The sequence below is a fragment of the Myodes glareolus genome, chromosome 1, assembly GCF_982192425.1.
Source record: "Myodes glareolus chromosome 1, mMyoGla1.1, whole genome shotgun sequence".
Lineage (NCBI taxonomy): Eukaryota > Metazoa > Chordata > Mammalia > Rodentia > Cricetidae > Myodes > Myodes glareolus.
In genome coordinates, this window is record NC_142026.1 from 17484960 (window position 1) to 17505064 (window position 20105).

A 20105-nucleotide genomic window follows, 5' to 3' on the forward strand; every position below is an offset into this window, starting at 1 on the left:
GTGCGCCGCCGTGCCTAGGGATGGAAAAATAATAGCACACCTCTGTGCTAGCATAATAAACGGAGAACAAAACGTTGGGAGAAGAGAATCACTGAAGCCTTTTCCTTGGTAGAAGTAGTCAGGGATCTGGTACACAAACATGGGGGTGACTTTTAGCCTCAGAGTGGCTAACTTACCCCGGCCAAGGGAGTCCAAGGGCAGCGTCTGCATGTACAGGGTCTTAAGAGAAGTAAAGAATCTCTCTGCGCTTGGCTTAGGTTCCGGCGACATGGCTAAACACACCAAGAAGGTTGGGATCGTCGGGAAATACGGGACCCGCTATGGTGCCTCCCTCCGGAAAATGGTGAAGAAAATTGAAATCAGTCAGCACGCCAAGTACACGTGCTCCTTCTGTGGCAAGACCAAGATGAAGAGACGAGCCGTCGGCATCTGGCACTGTGGTTCCTGCATGAAAACAGTGGCTGGCGGGGCCTGGAGCTACAACACAACTTCTGCCGTCACAGTGAAGTCTGCCATCAGAAGACTGAAGGAGCTGAAAGACCAGTAGAAGTGCTACCGTTTGAGACTCAAAGCCTACTCAGTAATGCACAGCCAACTAAATAAATGGGTTAATTTACATAACAAAAAGGGAAGTAAAGAGGAGTTTTATTTCTGCAAAAGTTAATTTCTGAGTGACTCTCTCCACCACTCCCACCACCACAACAACACCTCCTGCAAGGTAGACAGCAACGCCAAGGTGACGAGAACTAAAGGGGAGAGAAGCAGTCACCTAGGATGAAGCAGAATGAATGGCTTAGGGCAATATATTTACCAGGCAGTATTACGAACATATTAGGCACGGTCAAGAATTTGAATTAAAAAAATGAGTCAGCATGTTTTGTTTGTTTTGTTCTGACTATACCTGGCTATATATGCAGTATAAAGGAAGTAGAAACATTTTAATCATATACCAGAGATGAACAATAGAACCAAGAGTATGCAAGAGGGGAGTTATAATGACTGACTGTGGAAGTTAGGTAAGGAAGCGGCGAAGAAAGGCCTTCAGAGGAGTCAGGACAATAGAAGGAAGGGAGCACCCACAGACTGCAGCGCACCACGAGACTGAAGGAAAGCTGGGTCAAGGCAGAAGAGTGGAAAAGCAGGTGAAAGTGGACAAAGGCACGATGTGCAGTTACGATCACTGGGATGAGGAGACTCACAGCAGACTCCAGAGCAGGACTGCTCAACAGTGAATTGATGAACTCCAGGCTGTCTTACGGATCCTAGGACGCCTAGTAGTGTCCCTGGCGTCTAACCACTACACCAGCGTCAGGAGCATCTCCTAAGCAAAGACAATTAAAAATGCCTCCATGTGTTGCTAAATAGTCTCTGAAGTCAAAACATGCCACCATGGAGACTCACTGCTCTGGAGAATGTCCAGGAAGTCGGTGACAGAAACAGCAAAAGCCAGGATGACTGGGTAAGTTCTGGAGAAAGCATCAGAGTCGGGAGCTAGCTGGGCTTCAGGGTGTGATTCAGTCAGTGCATGATGGTAACAACGAAGACGGCTGGATGAGATGATCCAATGACATAAGACTCAAAAGTTGGGGCTTCTTAGAAAGAGGATGGAATAGTGGCCAGAGGCAGTAATTAGAACCCAGGAGATCATATCCATAATCAGTGGGAAGAGGGCTGGGGAGAAAGAGCAGCGCGTGAGAGGACAGCAGAGAAGGGAGCGTCCTCGGAAAACACCCAGGCGGCTGATCAGGAAGGAGAAAGTGGTATTCTGAGAAGACGATGACTATGCTGATAAGAACTATTAACTCCAGAAAGCCAGGCCTGGAGACTTCAGAAGAGCGAAGAATGAGCCAGAAAGAAGAAACATAAGATGCTTCAAACTGAACAGTGGGATCTTGTGTAGGCCTCTTAAGCAGACAGGTATTTAAAATAAGAGAAGGAAGCCTTGTCGTTTAAAGTTTTAATTACATCTAGTTTTGTAATTCTCATTCTCTCTCTCTCTCTCTCTCTCTCTCTCTCTCTCTCTCTCTCTCTGTGTGTGTGTGTGTGTGTGTGTGTCTACACGTACCTGGACCATGGCACTCATTTGCAGCTCAGAGGACAACAGCTTGAGAGAGATGGTTCTCTCTTTCAATCATGTGGGTTCCAGAGATCTAACTCAGGTTATCAGCAAGTGTTTTGACCCACTAAGCAATCTCATGACCCACTGTGCTGGCTAGTTTCATATCAACTTGACTCAAGCTAAGAGGAGGGAACATTAATTGAGAAATTGCCTCTGTAAGACCAGGCTATATGGTACTGGCATAAGAACAGACAGGAGAACCAATGGAGCCGAATAGAAGACCTGGATATCAATCCGCACATCTTCGAACACCTGATATTTGATAAAGAAGCAAAAAATATCAAATGGAAAAAGAAAGCATATTTAACAAGTGGTGCTGGCATAACTAGATATCAACATGTAGAAAAATGAAAATAGACCCATATCTATCACCATGCACAAAACTCAAGTCCAAATGGATCAAAGACCTCAACATAAAGCCAGCCACATTGAACCTTATAGAAGAGAAAGTGGGAAGTATACTTGAATGCATTGGCACAGTAGACCACTTTCTAAATAGAACCCCAGCAGCACAGACACTGAGAGCAACAATTAATAAATGGGACTACCTGAAACTGAAAAGTTTCTGTAAAGCAAAGGACATGGTCAACAAGATAAAACAACAGCCTACAGAATAGGCAAAGATCTTCACTAACCCCAAATCAGACAGAGGTCAGATCTCCAAAATATACAAAGAACTCAAGAAATTTGACACCAAAAGATCACATAATCCAATAAAAAAAATGGAGTAAAGATCTAAACAGAGAACTCTCAACAGGGGAATCTAAAATGGCTGAAAGACACTTAAGGACATGTTCAACATCCTTAGTCATCAGTGAAATGCAAATCAAAACAACTCTGAGATTCCATCTTACACCTGTAAGAATGACCAAGATCAAAAACACTGATGACAACTTATGCTGGAGAGGTTGTGAGGTAAATGGAACATTCCTGCATTGCTGGTGGGAGTGCAAGCTGGTACAACCCCTTTGGATGTCAGTGTGGCAATTTCTCAGAAAATTAGGAAACAACCTTCCTCAAGACCCAGCAATATCACTTTTGGGTATATATTCAAAGGATGCTCAATCATGCCACAAGGACATGTGCTCAACTATGTTCATAGCAGCTTTGTTTGTCATAGCCAGAACCTGAAACAACCTAAATTCTCCTTGATCGAAGAATGGATTAAAAAAAAAGTGATACATTTACACAATGGAGTACCACACAGCAGAAAAAAATAACGACAGCTTGAATTTTGCAGGAAAATAGATGGAGCTAGAAAACATTATTTTGAGTAAAGTAACCTAGTCACAGAAAGACAATTATCAAATGTACTCACTCATAGGTGGTTTTTAAACATAAAGCAAAGAAAGTCAGCCTACAAACCACAATCCGAGAGAACTTAGACAACAATGTGGACACTAAGACAGAGTTACATAGATCTAATCTACATAGGAAGTAGAAAGTAGAAAAAGACAAGCTCTCCTGAGTAAATTGGGAGCATGGAGACCTTGGGGGAGGATTTAAGGAGGGAGAGAAGAGGCAGGGAGGGGAGCAGAGAAAAATGTAGAGCTCAATAAATATCATGGAAAAAAATAAAAAAAGAAAATAATATGCATAAAAAAGACCAGACTATAGGCAAGCTTGTAGGGCATTTTTTTAACTAGTGATTGATGCGGGAGGACCCAGTCCATAGGCTGGTGGTCCTGGGTTCTATAACAAAGTAGACTGAGCAAACCACGAGGAGCAAGCCAGTAAGAGGCATTCCTCCATGGCCTCTGCATCATCTCCTTCCTGATTTGAGTTCCTGCCTTGGCTCTCTGAAAAAGACTGTGACTATAGATACATAAGCCAAATAAACTATTTGTTCCCAAAGTTGCTTGTGGTCATGATGTTTCAACATAGCAATATTAACCCTGACTAAAACACCCACCTTTATCATTTTTGCAAGAACATGGACATCGAGTTAAGAATCAATTGGAAGTTTGACTCCTGCCACTAGGAATCACACCAACCCTATTCTAGAACTAGTCTGGCCAGAGTAGATAATTTTCTAAGCTTCCTCAGCTTTACTATTAGGAAGTCAATCAAACAGACAACTCTATCTAGAGTAAGAATGGAGTTTCCAAAAGTCTGAGAGGTAACAAAACCTCCAAGATGGGTGACTCTTCTGTGAGGTGAGTTCAAACAGGCCTCAAAACACATGTAATATTATTGGGTCATTTATAAAAACGCCTTTTCATGAAAGGATGGAAACTGGGCTGATCTTAAAGAGAGGGCAAAGAACAAAATATGAAAAAAATTCCAGACAACCTGTACAGAGCTCAACACTCTGTGGAAGAGAACGAGAAAGCAGATTCCCAGAGGGATAGATAATCCTGCCAGGCCCGAAAAGGCTGTGGGAAGGAGCCTGGGACTAGTGGTCCTAGGATGTAAGCCAACTAAGCTACAAAACAGCAAAGAACTCCAACAAGATATGGCGCTAGGGACTGGAGGGAGTACTCCGTGGTTAATAACACTTCCTGCTCCTCAAAGGACCTGAGTTTGAGTCCCAGAACCCATACTGGGTGGCTCACAATTGCCTGCAACTCCACCTGCAGGGAATCTGACACCATCTTCTGACCTCTGTAGGCACCTACACATATAAACACAAATAACAGCAAAATAAAATTTTTAAGTTTTTAAAACATGTTGAATTAGTGCTAAATAAGACTACCCATTTGCATTCCTTCTTTGTGGCACTTTAGAAAAATTACAAAAAAAATATACAGACTCAAGTTTAAGCATTATGGAGGAATTTAAAACAAGCCAGAGACCCTTTTTATTTCAACCACCTCTTCAGTCCATGCTTCAGAAGAAGCCTCTGTGAACAACCTGATGTGTGCCCTCTACGACATTTTTCTATCACATATAAGCAAACGCAGGTGTCCTCCAAGACTCAAGGAGCATCAGGAAAAGGAGGCAGAAAGAATGTAAGAGATGAGGAGAGGACAGGTGCTGTGAAACATCACCTTGTGGACACAACACAGCCACTGTACCCATAAACTCATAGCAGCTGGGGCTACCTGCAAAGGCCTGCGTAAGATGTGGCCCATCAGTATTTCATCATGGATGGGAAAGGGGCTCATGAGACCCCACCCCTCCCTATGGAGCTATTTATTAGCTAGTAATGGTTGCTAGGGAAGGGGGAGTCATTTTCTTCAGTGGTGTAGCCACCTACGTTCCAGTAAATAACCCCCACCCGTGCTTATGCGAGCAATCCTAATTAAACTAAGTGTGTCACAAACAGGACACAACACAACAAAACAGGTGAGATATGAGGGTCTCCGTGGGAAAGGAGCACAGTGAGAGTGAGGCCAGGGCCGAGAGAGTGACAGGGGAGAAAATGACCCAAGTGCACGACATGCATGTATAAACCTGAGAGTGAGGAGTAGAAAATACATAATCAATGATCCCCAAATGAGATAGTGTGAGAGTGTGTGTGTGTATGCAGAAGCCAACACCAGCTGTCTTCTCAGTTGCTCTTCACCTTACTTTCTGAGGCAGAATCTCTTACTGAATTTGGAACTCATCTGTTTGATGAGGTTGGCTGGCCAGCAAGCCTTGGAGAGCTTCCTGTTTCTGCCTCCTCAGCCCCAGGATAACAGGAGCACCTGGCTTTTCTGGAGGTGTTGGGGTCTGAACTCAGGTCCTCATGCTTGTACAGAAAGCACTTTACTGACTGAGCCATCTCTCTGGTCCCAGCAACGCCACTTTGAAAATGCTTAAGCAGATGTCTTTGCACAAGAATAACTGTTCAGACTACATTCCTACCTGCTAGATTAAAGGGCGTATCTGATGCTGTCACCTCCCTCACAAAAGCTATCAATTTGCTTTCCTACCAAAGTATAGAGTATCCAATCCTACTCTCTTGCCAAAGTCCTAACAATCTTAATTTCTGCTAACTGATAGAAGGGTATTTCATTCTTGCTTTAATGTGAACATTGCTTGTTTATGGTGAATAAGGAATAAGTCTGTCTACAAATACTGAAAACAGATTTCAAATTTATGTTATGCATAAAACAATAAAACAAGAAGATACCATTTTCATTAAATGCTCTCTAAATGGAAGGAAGCTTGGGAACAGTGTGTCACATGCAAAGCTGTTACTTCTGAATGCCAATAATGTGCAGACACCAAGAGTACCTTCATCTAGTCTCCTGTTGAGCTCTCACAACTCTATGGAGAACCATGGTGGTTTGAACGAAAACAGAACCTAAACGGAGAGGCCCTAGTAGGAGATGCAGCTTTGTTGGAGTGGGTGTGGCATTGCTGGAGGAAGTATGTCACTGTGGAGGCAAACTTTGAGATCTCATATATGCTGAAGCCACACCCAGTGTCTCAGACCACTTCCTGTTGTCTGTGAATCAAGATATAAGAGCTCTCAGCCTCTTCTCTAGCACCACTGTCTGCCTGCCTGCTGCCTTGCTTCCCGCCATGACGATAATGGACTAAAGTTCTAAACTGTAAGCCAACCCCAATTAAATGTTTTCCTTTTTAAGAGTTGTGTGGTCATGGTGTCTCTTCACAGCAATAGAAAGCCTAACTAAGAGAAGAACATTAGCTTTATTGCACAAAAAGAAACTGAAACCACACAGATTGACTTTTCCAAAGTCATACAGAAGTAACCAAGAAGAGGCAGATTTTGAACCCAAAACATCTGACTTTGAAGCCTCCATTTAAACAGATTAAGTAACCTGCTTACCTCAAGTAGAACGGCAAGTAAGTAGTATGGTTGAAGTAGACTTCACACCCAGGGATGCCTAACTCTATAGCACCCGTAGGTCAGTTGTTTGTTTCATATAATTTACACCATCTGTATAAATAATATGATGACAGTACTGAGAAGATTTTCTCACTATCCAAACATGTTTTAGGTTATAGTTTTGGTATTTTGGGTTCTTTTTTGGCATTGCCTTGACAAACTAACAACCACTGCATTGTGTCATCCCGGGAGCATCTTGTTTGTGTGAATAGTACACAAGGCACTCATCATGGTAGCCCTAGGACCATACAGAGACTGACTACAGGAAAGGGAAAATTTCTGCCCACAGGTTGCCAAGAGTTAAGAGAAACACAGTGTCCCCTGGTGGTTGAAAATGGCATTGCGTTTTGCAAGAGTCTAGCTAGAAGTCCATAAAGAGAAAACAAGAATAGCTGCTGAGGTAGGATCAGGTGACACCATAGCACCACTGCTTTCTCTACCCTGAGTGTTCTATGAGCGTGCAACATCTACCGAGGGTGTTCCCTATGAGTGTGCAACATCTACTGAGGGTGTTCCCTATGAGTGTGCAGGATCTACCGAGGGTGTTCCCTATGAGTGTGCAGGATCTACTGAGGGTGTTCCCTATGAGTGTGCAACATCTACCAAGGTTGTTCCCTATGAGCGTGCAACATCTACTGAGGGTGTTCCCTATGAGTGTGCAACATCTACCAAGGGTGTTCCCTATGAGCGTGCAACATCTACCGAGGGTGTTCCCTATGAGCGTGCAACATCTACCGAGGGTGTTCCCTATGAGTGTGCAACATCTACCAAGACGGCTCAGCAGACAACCAATGCACAGACACTCAGGTCCAAGAACAACATCTTCCCAGTAAAGGATGACTGGACCGGAGAGTGAATTATAGCGTAAGAGAAAAGGTGGCTGAGAAAGGGAACTACACAGAAATAGACTCAAGACTAGATCACCAGTCCTGGAAACTTCTGCGTAATCTTCCAATGCCACCCCCCTTTTTTTTAAAAAAAAGCACTAGAAAATTAGGAAAACCTTGAAAATGTTCTCAAGGGAGAAAATGATGCTAAAAGAAACCCAGATGTGGTAAGTATAAAATGAATGGAATTTTGGATTCATTCCTACTGTCAGCCTCTCTTAGAATTGAGGCAAAGGCAATTGCAGACTTGGGAAGAAAGGCTTAACTTGACCAAATTAAAATGGCCTGAAGCCATGACGAGACCATGGGTAAAAGAGAAACACACATCAGCCAGGATAGAAGGCAGACCAAGAGTCAGCGCATGACTGAAGAGATGGAGAAGCTACAGCCACAGCTAACATGATCCCCGCAGAGTGCTGATCCCCGTTGATTGAGGAGACACTCCAGTTAAATCACATTTTCTACTTTAATGGTTACCATTTGTTTCTTATGTAGATTACCAATTTTCAAAGAATTAGAAGATGCATTATAAAATAAAAATAACACGAAAATATAAGCCTTTGCATTATCTTCCAAAAAACATGGGGAGTTCATCAAAAGTGCCAATCATCACAGTTGTCTAAGGGTTGTGTAGAATCTGGTCTCAGTTATTGACCTGTCAAAGAGTTGGCAAAGAAGAAATACCTAGACACACTTAGATGGTACCAAGTATGGAAGTGATGATGCTCAAGCAAACAAACAAAAAGCTATTCTTTGTTGTTCAAACAATTTAGTACTGTTACAAGCACAGTAAATAACAGCAGTGGGAAAGAGGAGGAAATACCACATTCTGGCATCCAGTTCAATGAAAGCAAGGACCTTTGCATTGGTCATTACCCTATCACGGCTCCCAGAACACTGACTGGCGCACAGTAGGTACTCAGAAGTCTTGGCTTGCAGAAGGAACATGTGTTCTCACTTAATATGAGACCCCTTCCTTCAAAAGCATTTCCCGAAATAAGGATGAATGTTGTAGCTAATACAGCTTTTCCATTAATTGAGGAGATTCTCATACTTCAGGGTCTAGCTCAAATTTCACTTCCTCAAAGTCTTCCCACATCTCTTCCTACTGCCCACAGCCCTGCCTTCTCCAAACAGTCAGAATTAAACCTTTGTCGTTCCTTATTCTTTTTTATTCTCTATAGCCTATTACTTGGTCTTTCCATATCTATCTTGTTATTGTTTGAGACAATATATATACTTAGGTTACACAGGCTGGCCTTGAAGTCACTCTGCAGCCCAAGCAGTCCTTGAACCATGATTTTCCTGCCTGAGATTCCTGAGTAGCAAAGATTACAAAGCCCACATCACCAGACCTGGCTCATTCATTCTATATTACACTATAATGCTTACTCGTCTGACTTTTCAGAGTCGTAAGCTCCAGGAGGGCATGGCTCTAATTTAACCTATTCTTGTACATCATCATCTCCTGTTCTTCTTCCCTCCTTTTGTTTTCTGATAGTCTCCTTATGTCTCCCAGGCTGACTTGGAACTCAAGATCTTCTTGCCTCAGCCTTCCAAATTCTGGAATGACTATCACGCCCAGCACAAACCTCCACCTTCCAACATAATAACAAATATTTAAATGTCTGCTAGTTTTCATAAAACAGAATTATATTTTTGGTGTCCAATAAGATACGAGCATAGGCCCGGAGGTGGTGGTGCATGTCTTTAATCCCAGAAGAGGCAAAGGCAGGTGGATCTCTGTGAGTTCAAGGCCAACCTGGTCTACAAAAGTGAGTTCCAGGACAACCAGGACTGTTACACAGAGAAACTTTGTCTTGGAAAAAAAAAGATACCAGTGTATATTAGATACTCACAAGTGTTCATTACATAAATGAATTGAAAGAAAGGTGATTCCAATACAGATAAGGTGAATATAGAATATATTGAATGTATAAAATATATTGAATATAGAATATTATATATATATTGAATATAGAAAAATAATCTTTCTCTTTCCCTTGTTTCTAAGCAGACTGTCCTAGTTAGGGTTTCTATAGCTGTGATAAAATACCATGACCAAAAGCAACGTGGAAAGGAAAGGGTTGACTTCATCTTACAACTCTTGGGTCACACTGTATCACTGAGGGAAGTCAGCACAAGAGCTCACGGCAGGAACTGGAGACAGTCAATGAAGCAGAGGCTAAGGTGAAGTGCTGCTTACTAGCTTGCTCCGCAGGGGTTTGCTCAGCTTGTGTTCTGACAGCACCCACTACAACCAGCTCAGGCTGGCACCACCGAGGGTGTGCTGGGCCCTCCTATATCAATTATCAATCAAGCATCATAAGCTTTCCCACAAATCAATCTGGTGGGGGCATCTTTTCAATTGTGGTTCCCTCTTCCAAAATGACTCTAGCTTATGTCAAGTTGACGTAAAAACAGAGCAGAAGACCTTTTCTAGATCCTGCCCTCAATATTGAACACTGGCACCAAAGCTTAGAGACAAGATTGAGGGAGTTCCAGCAGAGTAATAAGTGTGGCTGGTGAGATAGCTTAGTAGTTAAAATGCTGGAGTGAGGAGCAGAGTTCAGATCTCCAGAACCCACATAAATGCCAAATGGGCACAGTGGCCTGACTATAGTTCCAGCTTCCTAAGGCAGAGAGCAAGCTCACTAGTGAGACTATTGGTGAGCTCTGGGTTTGACTCACCAACATCAACCTCAGGCTACACACACATTTGAATGTGCACACATCCATGTATTCCCCACACATGCAAACATGCATGCACATACATGCAACACACACACATACAGAAAAACAAAAACACAAAATAAAAGGACCATAACTGCTGTGGGCTGGAAGAAAATGGGGTGAAAAGGGAGAGCTCAGGTGTTCAAGCTAGGCAGATGTGTTAAGTGACGCCTGGAACTAGACATGATAACCTTCTGCCAGCACTGGGAGAGTGTAAACACCTAAAAGGGGAGGAATTGTTTAGCCTGGCCCAACAAGCTCAAAGCAAAAGAAAGAATGAAATCAGGAAGAGAGATCAAAGCCTTATGACAGGAGGGTGAAGTAAAAGACACACTGCTCCTTTCGGACTGAGAAAACAATGCTATACACATGTTCACAGACATCAACAAGCATTACTGTCCTCAGCATGAAGCACAAAGGAGATCTTTGTACACATAGGTGGACCATTAAAGCTTGAAGAACTGAACCTTAATGTAAACAGTCTATGCTTGGAATAGGAAGTCCTTTACCCACTATGCAAAATATAGTCCTATACCCAGCGTTATTAAAGTGGTGCCTAAAACCCCACTGATTATGACTGCACTATGAGTGAACATACCTTCAAGAGAAGATGAGGAAAGAAAAACAGAGAAAGGATCAGCAAAGCCATGGAACTGAATCTCCCAGCCTCACGTGTGTGCAAACTAGCAAAATCTCATTGATTACTGCCCACTGCCCAGGACCCCCTCAAACTGGAGCTCGCAGAACACACACACTTCCTCCTACTTTCTGTTTCAATAACGTTTGCCTGCCTGCCTTCTGGTAGGTTCTAGGAGACCTCAGAGAGTCCTATGACACTAACAATAGTTGTTCATTGTAATCTGCTTTAGAGATTAAAAAAAAACAACTAGGATGTTAAAACCTTAAGAAAATACTGAAAAAAGGATACAATAGCCACAGGGAAAAATATGATAAACTATAGAATTACTGTGAAATGTGGGAAAGTAAAACTGAGGAGGACTTCCCACCACAGCTGAGCTTCCCAGAGAAGAAAGACAAACATTAATTAGCTAAAAGCATTTAAGCTGTATGCTATCAAAATTGCTTGTCCAACAGATGAATTAAACAAAAGCCAGGGATCTTAATTAATATATCCAAGTGACATATAAAGAAAAAGAAAAGAAAGAACTAGAATATAAACCAAAGTACTTCAGCTTCAAATCCATGGCAAATGCTAAGAATAGGTAAAAAGAAGCAAGAAATGTAAGATCGGGATAAGAGGTGGATTTGGATGGGATAGAGGGGGTAACTCATAGAATAATGAGAAATAAGCAGCCCCTTCTCCTCCCAAATAATCTTAGTTCCTCCTCCTCCTCAGGAATACCCGTGACATCTTCTGTGTTCCTCACCACCATGCCAGCTCTAGGACCTGTTTCCCCTCTTAGGGGTGCCATCCTCATTCCCAGAGGCCTTACTGGTCCCAAGGGCCCTGAAAGAATCACGTTTCACATATGGCATAGTCAACAGAAGTCACTCCACATGTGAACTGGCTCTGCTCACAACTCCACCCTCCTCTCTTGCTCCCACCAGTGCTAAGGAAACCAGATGTACAAATGGTTAACAGAGGGGGAAAAAAATCCCACCCAGACCACTTGAAACGCGGCTAGTCTGGCTGGGCTTCCAGTCTGCTCAGCGACTGCTCCATGGCTGCTATTTATAGTCTCTGGGTGCCCAGCCCAGCTTCCAGGTCACTAATTGTGGCCCAATCCTGAGCCAACTCCACACCTCCTCCTCCACCCTGCAACACAAGGAACAAGAAGTAAATCTAGCTTTGTCCAGCTGAGAACAGTCAGGAGTGAGACCTGAACTCAAGACCAGTTTATAAATGCTTTGTGGAAGGTATCGAAGTTGCCTAAAGTCAACTGCCCTTGTACTGCACGTGCTGGAGGGCTGAACTGCTTCACCCTCTAATGAGCACCCCTCCGGAATTCTCCACAGCAATCCTGAGTTCAGCCCATGGCTGCACCAGAGCAGGAAGATGAGGTCTGACTAAGTGTCTAAGCATTCACAGACTGCACACCTTGTTGAGCCTGTCAGCTTATTCACCATGTGTACTTCAGTTGTCCACAAGAGAAGCAATCAAAGAGGATGAAAATCCAGAATTAAACCGTTCAAGATGCTTCTCTAGCACCTACAGAATACATTTAAATCCTCAACATTCTTAGTTTCAGACCCCGAGAGTACGAGTTTTCTGAGAATGTTGTGAATCATCCCTTCTGACTTCAAAAGGCTAGGATGAGTACAATTTTATAATAATATACTTTCCCCAGATATGCAGAACACTAAAATGGGCAATGGTTATCTTTCGGCATATGAGGTAATTGAAGTTTTCCTGAGAGCGGAAAAGGTATATAGATATAGATAGATACAGATATAGATAGATGAAATATATGTACTTACATACACGCATATGAGTGTGTGTTTATAGGCAAGACCTAGCCCAAAGACTTGCTAAGGCTCTTTGTGTTAGATCTGTGTCTGAGTTGCACTGGAAAGCCACCAATGGATCACAATCTCCATCATGAATTCATTATCTGAAACCTTGGTCCCATTCATCCCAATTAAATTTGACGGTTGTCAATGATGTTCATATTCAGAGCAAAGGCCAGGGATTAGAGATGAAGGAAAAGGTGGAACAATAGTAAAACGGTTCCTTGCTTCCCCAAATATGGTCACCATTCTTCCCAGAAAGTACAAGTCTCCATCCTCTGATCCCTTGACTTAGACCAGTCAACACTATACACCCTGATGCCAGTCATCTTCTCCTTTGGGGTTCGATTTAGCCACTGGTTTACATGCCAGGGTTTCTAGTTATTCTGAAGTAAGAACCAGAATGTTGCTGCACGGCCTCATCATCACCCACAGATACCCATTCCCAGCCCCAAATCTTTCCTTCCAAGACCACAAGGGGGGAAAGTTTCCAAATTAAAAAACTAAAACTGGCAACAAAGGTGCCCCATGGCAGTAACCTTTAAAACTGGCCATTAAAGTTTATAAGTCAGACGGGCACCAAGTGAATGATCAAGAAGAGAAAAACAGCCCCCTCCCTTCAGGACCCACACAGCTGATGTCACAAGAAGCGCTTGCAGCCATCAAGGGCTCTCTGTGTCCCACCTACAACTGCTCACCATATAGATAGCCGCTGTGTGTCTGGCTACCTAGAAAGGGAAAAGGAGGGACAAGGAGTCATGGTTTGGGGTGTTCATGCGGTAGGAAAAGGCAGGAAAGGGAAGGAAATACCCCAAATCTCTCCCTAGTAGGAAGGCTGCCCTGGTCACAGGTCACGGGGGAATAGACCTCATCAGATTCCTAGGTCAGCAGTTATCAACTTTTCTTTCCACCGGTGCACATGAGGCACAGCACAGATTCCCACCAGTTACTGTGATTCAATGTGCAATGACCCTTAGCTATCCTGGGACAAGGAGTGCATATCAGAGTTATTCTGATAAAAGTATGAGTAGCTTAGAAAGCCTTCCAAATCATTCAGACCACCTTCTTGTGAGGTATACACCCCTAGGAAGAGCCATGAGTTTGGGGATACTTCTTCCCTCCTTCCCTTCCTTCCCCATGGAAGGTGTATTCAACAAATACACCTGGAGAGTATGTGAGCCAGGCGTTGTTCTAGGGGCAATGGGAATATGCATGAACATGCAGACCCAAATTCCTGCGTGCAGTGAGAGTCTAAGTCCACTAGAGAAGAAAAGCACCATATTTAAAGAGCGACATTTGCAGAACATAGGCCCTGGTAAACACTAACAGAACATAGGCCCTGGTAAATGCTAACAGAACATAGGCCCTGGTAAACGCTAACAGAACATAGGCCCTGGTAAACGCTAACAGAACATAGGCCCTGGTAAACGCTAACAGAAAAAACAAAAACAAAATGAAACAAAAAACCAGAGTGAGGAAAGGGAAAGAAAAAGCTGGGAGCATAGTGCTGCACGTCAATAAAGCATTCAAGAGGTTGAGACAGGAGAACTGCAAGTTCAAGGCCAATTCAGGCTACAATCTGTCAAACAAGCAATGCTAGTTGGGGTCGGGATGGAGGTGAGGTTGAAACTGTAGATAAGGTGGTCAAATACCCTCAATCAGAAGGTAGCACTTGAGAAAAGACCTAAAGAAAGAAAAAGAAGCATTGGCAAAATGAGTCAGAAGTTAAGGGCACCTGCCACCAACCAGGCCTGAACATCTGAGTTCAATCCCCAGGATCTACGCGATGGAAGGAGAGACGTGACTCACTGTCCTCTCATATCCAAACATGCCCTGATGTGTGTTTGCCTCAACCCCCACTACACACACACATGCACACAGATTGAATAAGGAAAATGTAACTTAAAGAGAAAATGAGCCATGTGTATATCTGAAGAAAGAATTCCCAGGAGAGGTAAGAGCAAATGAGAAGGTTGAAGATCAGGGCGCATATCTAGTATTATTACTAGACACGCTAGTGTAGGAAGGTGGCCACAGAACTGAGCCTGTGCACCCCTGGCCACCATAGGGCTCCTCCTGTCTTGGATCTTAAGGCTCTAGGTAGTATGGACTGAATGCCTGTTGGACTAAATCATCCATGCCAGGGACATACCAAGAAGCAGAAAAAACTTAAATAGCTTGGTGGAAGAGCGCATGGATAGGTAAAGTGAGCTTAATATTAAAGACTTCTCTTTATTTAAATATCTTCAAGTTCCTTTAAACAGAATCTCATCTATCCTCACAAAACCCTTGTAAAGAACAGAAGCTATATCCCTTAGTTCAGAACTAGCAAGGAGTGGTTGGAGAAATGTCTCAGAGGTCAAGAGCACTGGCTGCTATTCCAGAAGTCCAGAATTCAATTCCCAACAACTACATGGTGGTTCACAACCATCTGTAATGAGATCTGGTGCCTTCTCCTGGTGACAGGCAGAACACTGTATACATAGCAAATAAACAAATCTCTCTCTCTTTTTTTAAAAATGAACTAGTAAGGAGAGAAGGGATCATTTATTTTAAATCTAAAGCTGGAATAGGTATTTGCTCTTAATATCCTATCATAAAATCACAGAATACTAAAAAATACACAAGACAGATTAGTTTTCCCAGTCCTCTCATCTTAACTTAAGAAGCACTTAGCAAAATTAAAATTCACGTTTCCTAAGCAAGGGTTAACGCTCATTAGAAAGCAAAATGGTGGTGCAGCTTTTTAAAAAGGGAGACCAGTTCTAGACCAAACAGTACCTTCTGTCACCACACCCCTAGAAAAGCCTAGGCCCACCCACTGTTCTTTATCTAGTTCCCTTCAGCTAATGTCCTTTGGGAAACAGAAGATTCACTAGTCAAGTGGAGAAGGCCTGAAGGCCAGAACTAAATCTGTAGCATGAATCTAAAGACACACACAGGGAGTGGGGGTGGGGAGCTCGTGCACGCATGCACAAACGTGTACAGTCAGTAGCAAGAAGAGGAAAGCACACATACAACACAACACAGCAGGGCAGCTGCAGAAAACAACTGCTTGTTAAGTTAAAATTAAACTCTGCACAAATATTGACCTTTGGAGGGGACAGAAACCGGTCCCATATTTACCAGCTTTATAAATGGGATTGACCACAGCTACCCCACGTGCTTGGCCAGCATGATGGCAGGATGGGGTGAGGCCCCACTTTGGGGGGTGGGAGATGAATATGAGAGGAGCAGAACACATTTTAAATACTTTCTGAAATGTCCTCACTCTTGGTAAGTCAAAGTTCCCAAAGCCTTACACACTGGATTTTCTAGGAAAGTAAATAAGGGAGACTCAGAAAGTGGGGGTAGGTGTCAGAGAAATAGGAATAGAGGAGAAAAAGGAAATATCCAGAAGGCAAGTTGTTAAGAATGAGATGCAGAATACATTAAAGCAGATTGTGGAGAACACTGAGCAGCTTATCCTTTTGAACCCTGGCCCTTGGTCAAACCAAGAGTCATAAGGTAGACCAGGTGACCAATTTAAGTAACCTAGCAAAACAACATGAACTAACCTGGTTAGAGTTTTGGCTGTGCTACTTACTAGATATGTAACCTGTGGAACTCAATCACCCCCGGTTTCTCATCTACAGAATAGAAATATTAATAAAAAATACTGCCCTAATTCACAAAGACTAGAATCAAAAGAAGGCAACATGAGTGAGAGTACTTTGCCAACCACAGAAACTGCACAGATATTATTTTATTAATTTCTTGCCAGCTAATTGTTTATCTTCATATTCCAAATTTGTGGGCAAACTAAAATCTCCCTCTGGAAAAGTCACAGGCTACAAAGAAGAGCTTAACCTTGCCTTGAACTGTTTAAAGGATCTTCCCCTTGCAGTAGATAGGGACAGACATTAGAGATACTGGGAAAATTAGCTCTGTTCTGAACCTCTGCTTTCTTCCTCTTTTATGCTCTTTTATGCTCATGATCTACAGTATATAGCAAGATGCATAAAAGTCTAAATTCACGTACATGTGTCACCACACACATCCCCCCAAACCCACTCTGTGTCTGAATACGAAATACCCCAAAGACTCATGAGTTAAAAGTTTGTCCTCCTGTCGGGTGGTGGTGCTGGCAGCCCACACCTTTAATCCCAGCACTTGGGAGGCAGAAGCAGGCAGATCAGTATGAGTACAAGACCAGCCTGGTCTACAGAGCTAGTTCGAGGACAGCCAAGGCTATAAAAAAAACAAAACAAAACAAAACCCTGTCTTGAAAAAACAAACAAACAAAAAGGTTTGGTTCTCAATCAATCAATGATCAGAAGGAGGCTGTGGGAGAAGTAATTAATTAGCCTACGAGGCTCTGACCTCATCAAGGGACTCCTAACTTGATGGTCCTATTGATAGGTGACAAGAACCTTAGGCAGTGCAACCTAGGTAAAGGGAATGGGGCCTTGGCAGTATGCTTTTAGAGGCCGTATCTTGTCACCAGGCCCTGCTCACTCTACTCTCTCTGCCTCACAGACATCAGGAATAAGCACTTTTGCTTTACCACGTTCCTCACCATGGTGCTCTACCTCACTAGCAGCCCAAGAACACAGCCACATCTACGACTGACGCCTCTGAAACCCTGAGCCAAAAATACCCTTTTTCCTTAAGTCCATTTTCTCAAGTATCTCTGTCTTGGCAATGGAAAGCAGACTAACATACCCACTAAATTTCAGAAATTATTGTAAATAAAAAGTACTTAGAGAGTTCTTCCCCAAAATTAGATGCCCAGATTTGCACGGCGCTCCTGCACCTCTATGTAGTGCACTGCTCACACTATATATCTTGAAATCGTGGAGAGAACAAGCAGCTACTATTTTTTGTATCTGAAAAAGGTGGCGACTACATTAAAGTCCTTTACCTTCTTGGTGTTAAGCTAATATAAACCACCAGTGTCTTTGACTCTACTTTGCTCATTCAATGTTTTACCTTAATATATAACAGTTTATGTTGTTGAACGTGTGTCATAAAATACAAGCACTGCACAGCAGAGCCATGTCAGCAATTCAGGAAGAATTCCCAACGTTGCAGTCTCTGTGGTCACAAGGCAGGAAGATATTTTTGCGTTCACTGCACCAAATACGTGCTGAAGCATAGACTCGAAACAAATTGGGGAGGGACAGACGAACAGGGATGGACAGGGCTGGGTGGGGAATTAAACTGCAGGTGGAGGAGTGTCTCCCTTGGATACTGATCAAAACTATACCCTTAGCAATCTCTGTCACCCTCTGGCCTTGACGGACGCCAGGAAGACACTAGCGCTCCAGGTTCCGTCACTCACAGGAGAGTGCTCTCCTCACACCCATCTTTCTCGTGGACAAATGGCTTGCCTCAGTAGTCTCTCTTCTACAAAAATGTGGAGAAGTCGAGCTAACTGGCCTCCCCTGCTTGTGGTCATACCCATTAGACTATAGCCAGAATGGATATTGTTTGCAAGGTATTCCATACTTGTAGAAAATTACAATTGCCATCCACTTAATCACACACACGGGGCAGGGGGGGGGGAGGGAATCTCCTTTTCTTTTTTTACTAAATTTTTCATTTATTTTACATACCAACCTCAGTTTCCCCTCCCTCCTCTCTTCCAGATCCTTCCCCCCTCCTCCTCCATTCAGAAAGGAGGAGGCCTCCCATGGGAGTCAATAAAGCATGTCATATCACCTTAAGGCGGGACCAAACTCCTCCCCCTGCATCAAGGCTGGGTGAGGCATCCCTGCATAGGGAATAGGTTCCAAAAAGCCAGCTCATGTGTCATGGACCTGACCTGCTCCCAGTGCTAGGGGCCCCACACACAGATCAAGGTACACAACTATCATCCACAACCAGAGGGCTTAGGTAGAGGCTCCCTACCTATCAGTCCAGAGTCCACGAGCTCCTACGAGCTCAGGTCAGCTTTTTAACATGTCATAATCTTCACACACACACACACACACACACACACACACACACACACACACACTCATATAATCCTTCCTCCCTCTCGTCATTTGGACTCCCAGAGTTTAACCCAGTGCTTGACTGTTGATCTCTGCATCTGCTTCCATCAGTTACTGGATAAAGGCTCCCTGTTGAATATTAGGGTGGTCACCAATCTGATTACAGGAGGCCAGTTCAGGCACCCTTTCCACTATTGCTAGTAGTCTTAGCTGGGGTCATCCTTGTGGATTTCTGGGAGTTTCTCTGGCACCAGGATTCTCCCTAACCCCAAAATGGCTCCCTCTATCAAGTTATCTCTTTCATTACTCTCCCCCTCTGTCCTGCCCCCAACTCAACCAACCTGATCCCTCATGTTCCCATGCCCCCATCCCCTCCCTACCACCCCCACCACTAGTTTATCCAGGAAATATAACTCATATTCCCTTCCTAAGGAAATCCATGCATCCCTCTTAGGGTCCTCTCTGTTAGCTAGCTTCTCTGGGGCTGTGGATCGCAGTCAGGCTGTCCTTTGCTTTGTGTCTAATACTCACTTATGAGTGAGCACATCCTCCCCCCAAAATCAGTAACTCTGACAGGGAAATTCTAGGGAGAAGAATGGGACAGGGACTGGAAACAAGCATTATAAAGCAAAACATCCTTCAGAAGAAATCTAGGACTTTGTACAAACTAGTTACTCTGTGAAAAGAACAAAAAAGCTCACACTAAGACAAATGATTATCATCCAGCAGATGATGTGGCAGATCCATCTGTCTACAAGGGATTTCCTGGTTCTACCCACAGCTCCAACCATGACCCTCCTAATATTTCACAAACTAAATTCAGTCCACCCAACTTCAACAGTTTGAAAACTACAAGCCCACACAAGATTTACAGTTGAATAATGTTTGTTTTCAGTGATCTGTGTTTCTGGTCGAGTGGTAGATTGGTCTCTCTGAGATTTTCCTAAGCAGATCATGTGACATTAGGACTGACTTCTATTTAGAATTTCTTAGTCTAAGCAAGCAGAATATTATTCCTAGGGGCTTCTAAGCAACAGTACTTTAATACTGAAGATAATAGCAATGTAAGTACTCTATAGGCCAGTAAAACACAAAAGGCTTATATACAGGTCTGAGAAATAAACACGAGAGACAGG

General features: G+C 43.3%; 2 protein-coding genes across 4 annotated transcripts in view; one reads left to right on the forward strand and one right to left on the reverse strand.

The window, feature by feature from the left end:
- Nhej1 (non-homologous end joining factor 1) overlaps positions 1 to 20105 on the reverse strand; it is a 101117-nt gene that overhangs the window by 26818 nt on the left and 54194 nt on the right. The window lies entirely within an intron of this gene.
- Positions 245 to 627, forward strand: LOC125416350 (large ribosomal subunit protein eL43). The gene has a single exon (XM_048459277.3). It carries the CDS (start codon positions 269 to 271, stop codon positions 545 to 547), a length of 279 nt encoding a protein of 92 aa, XP_048315234.1. The 5' UTR covers positions 245 to 268; the 3' UTR covers positions 548 to 627.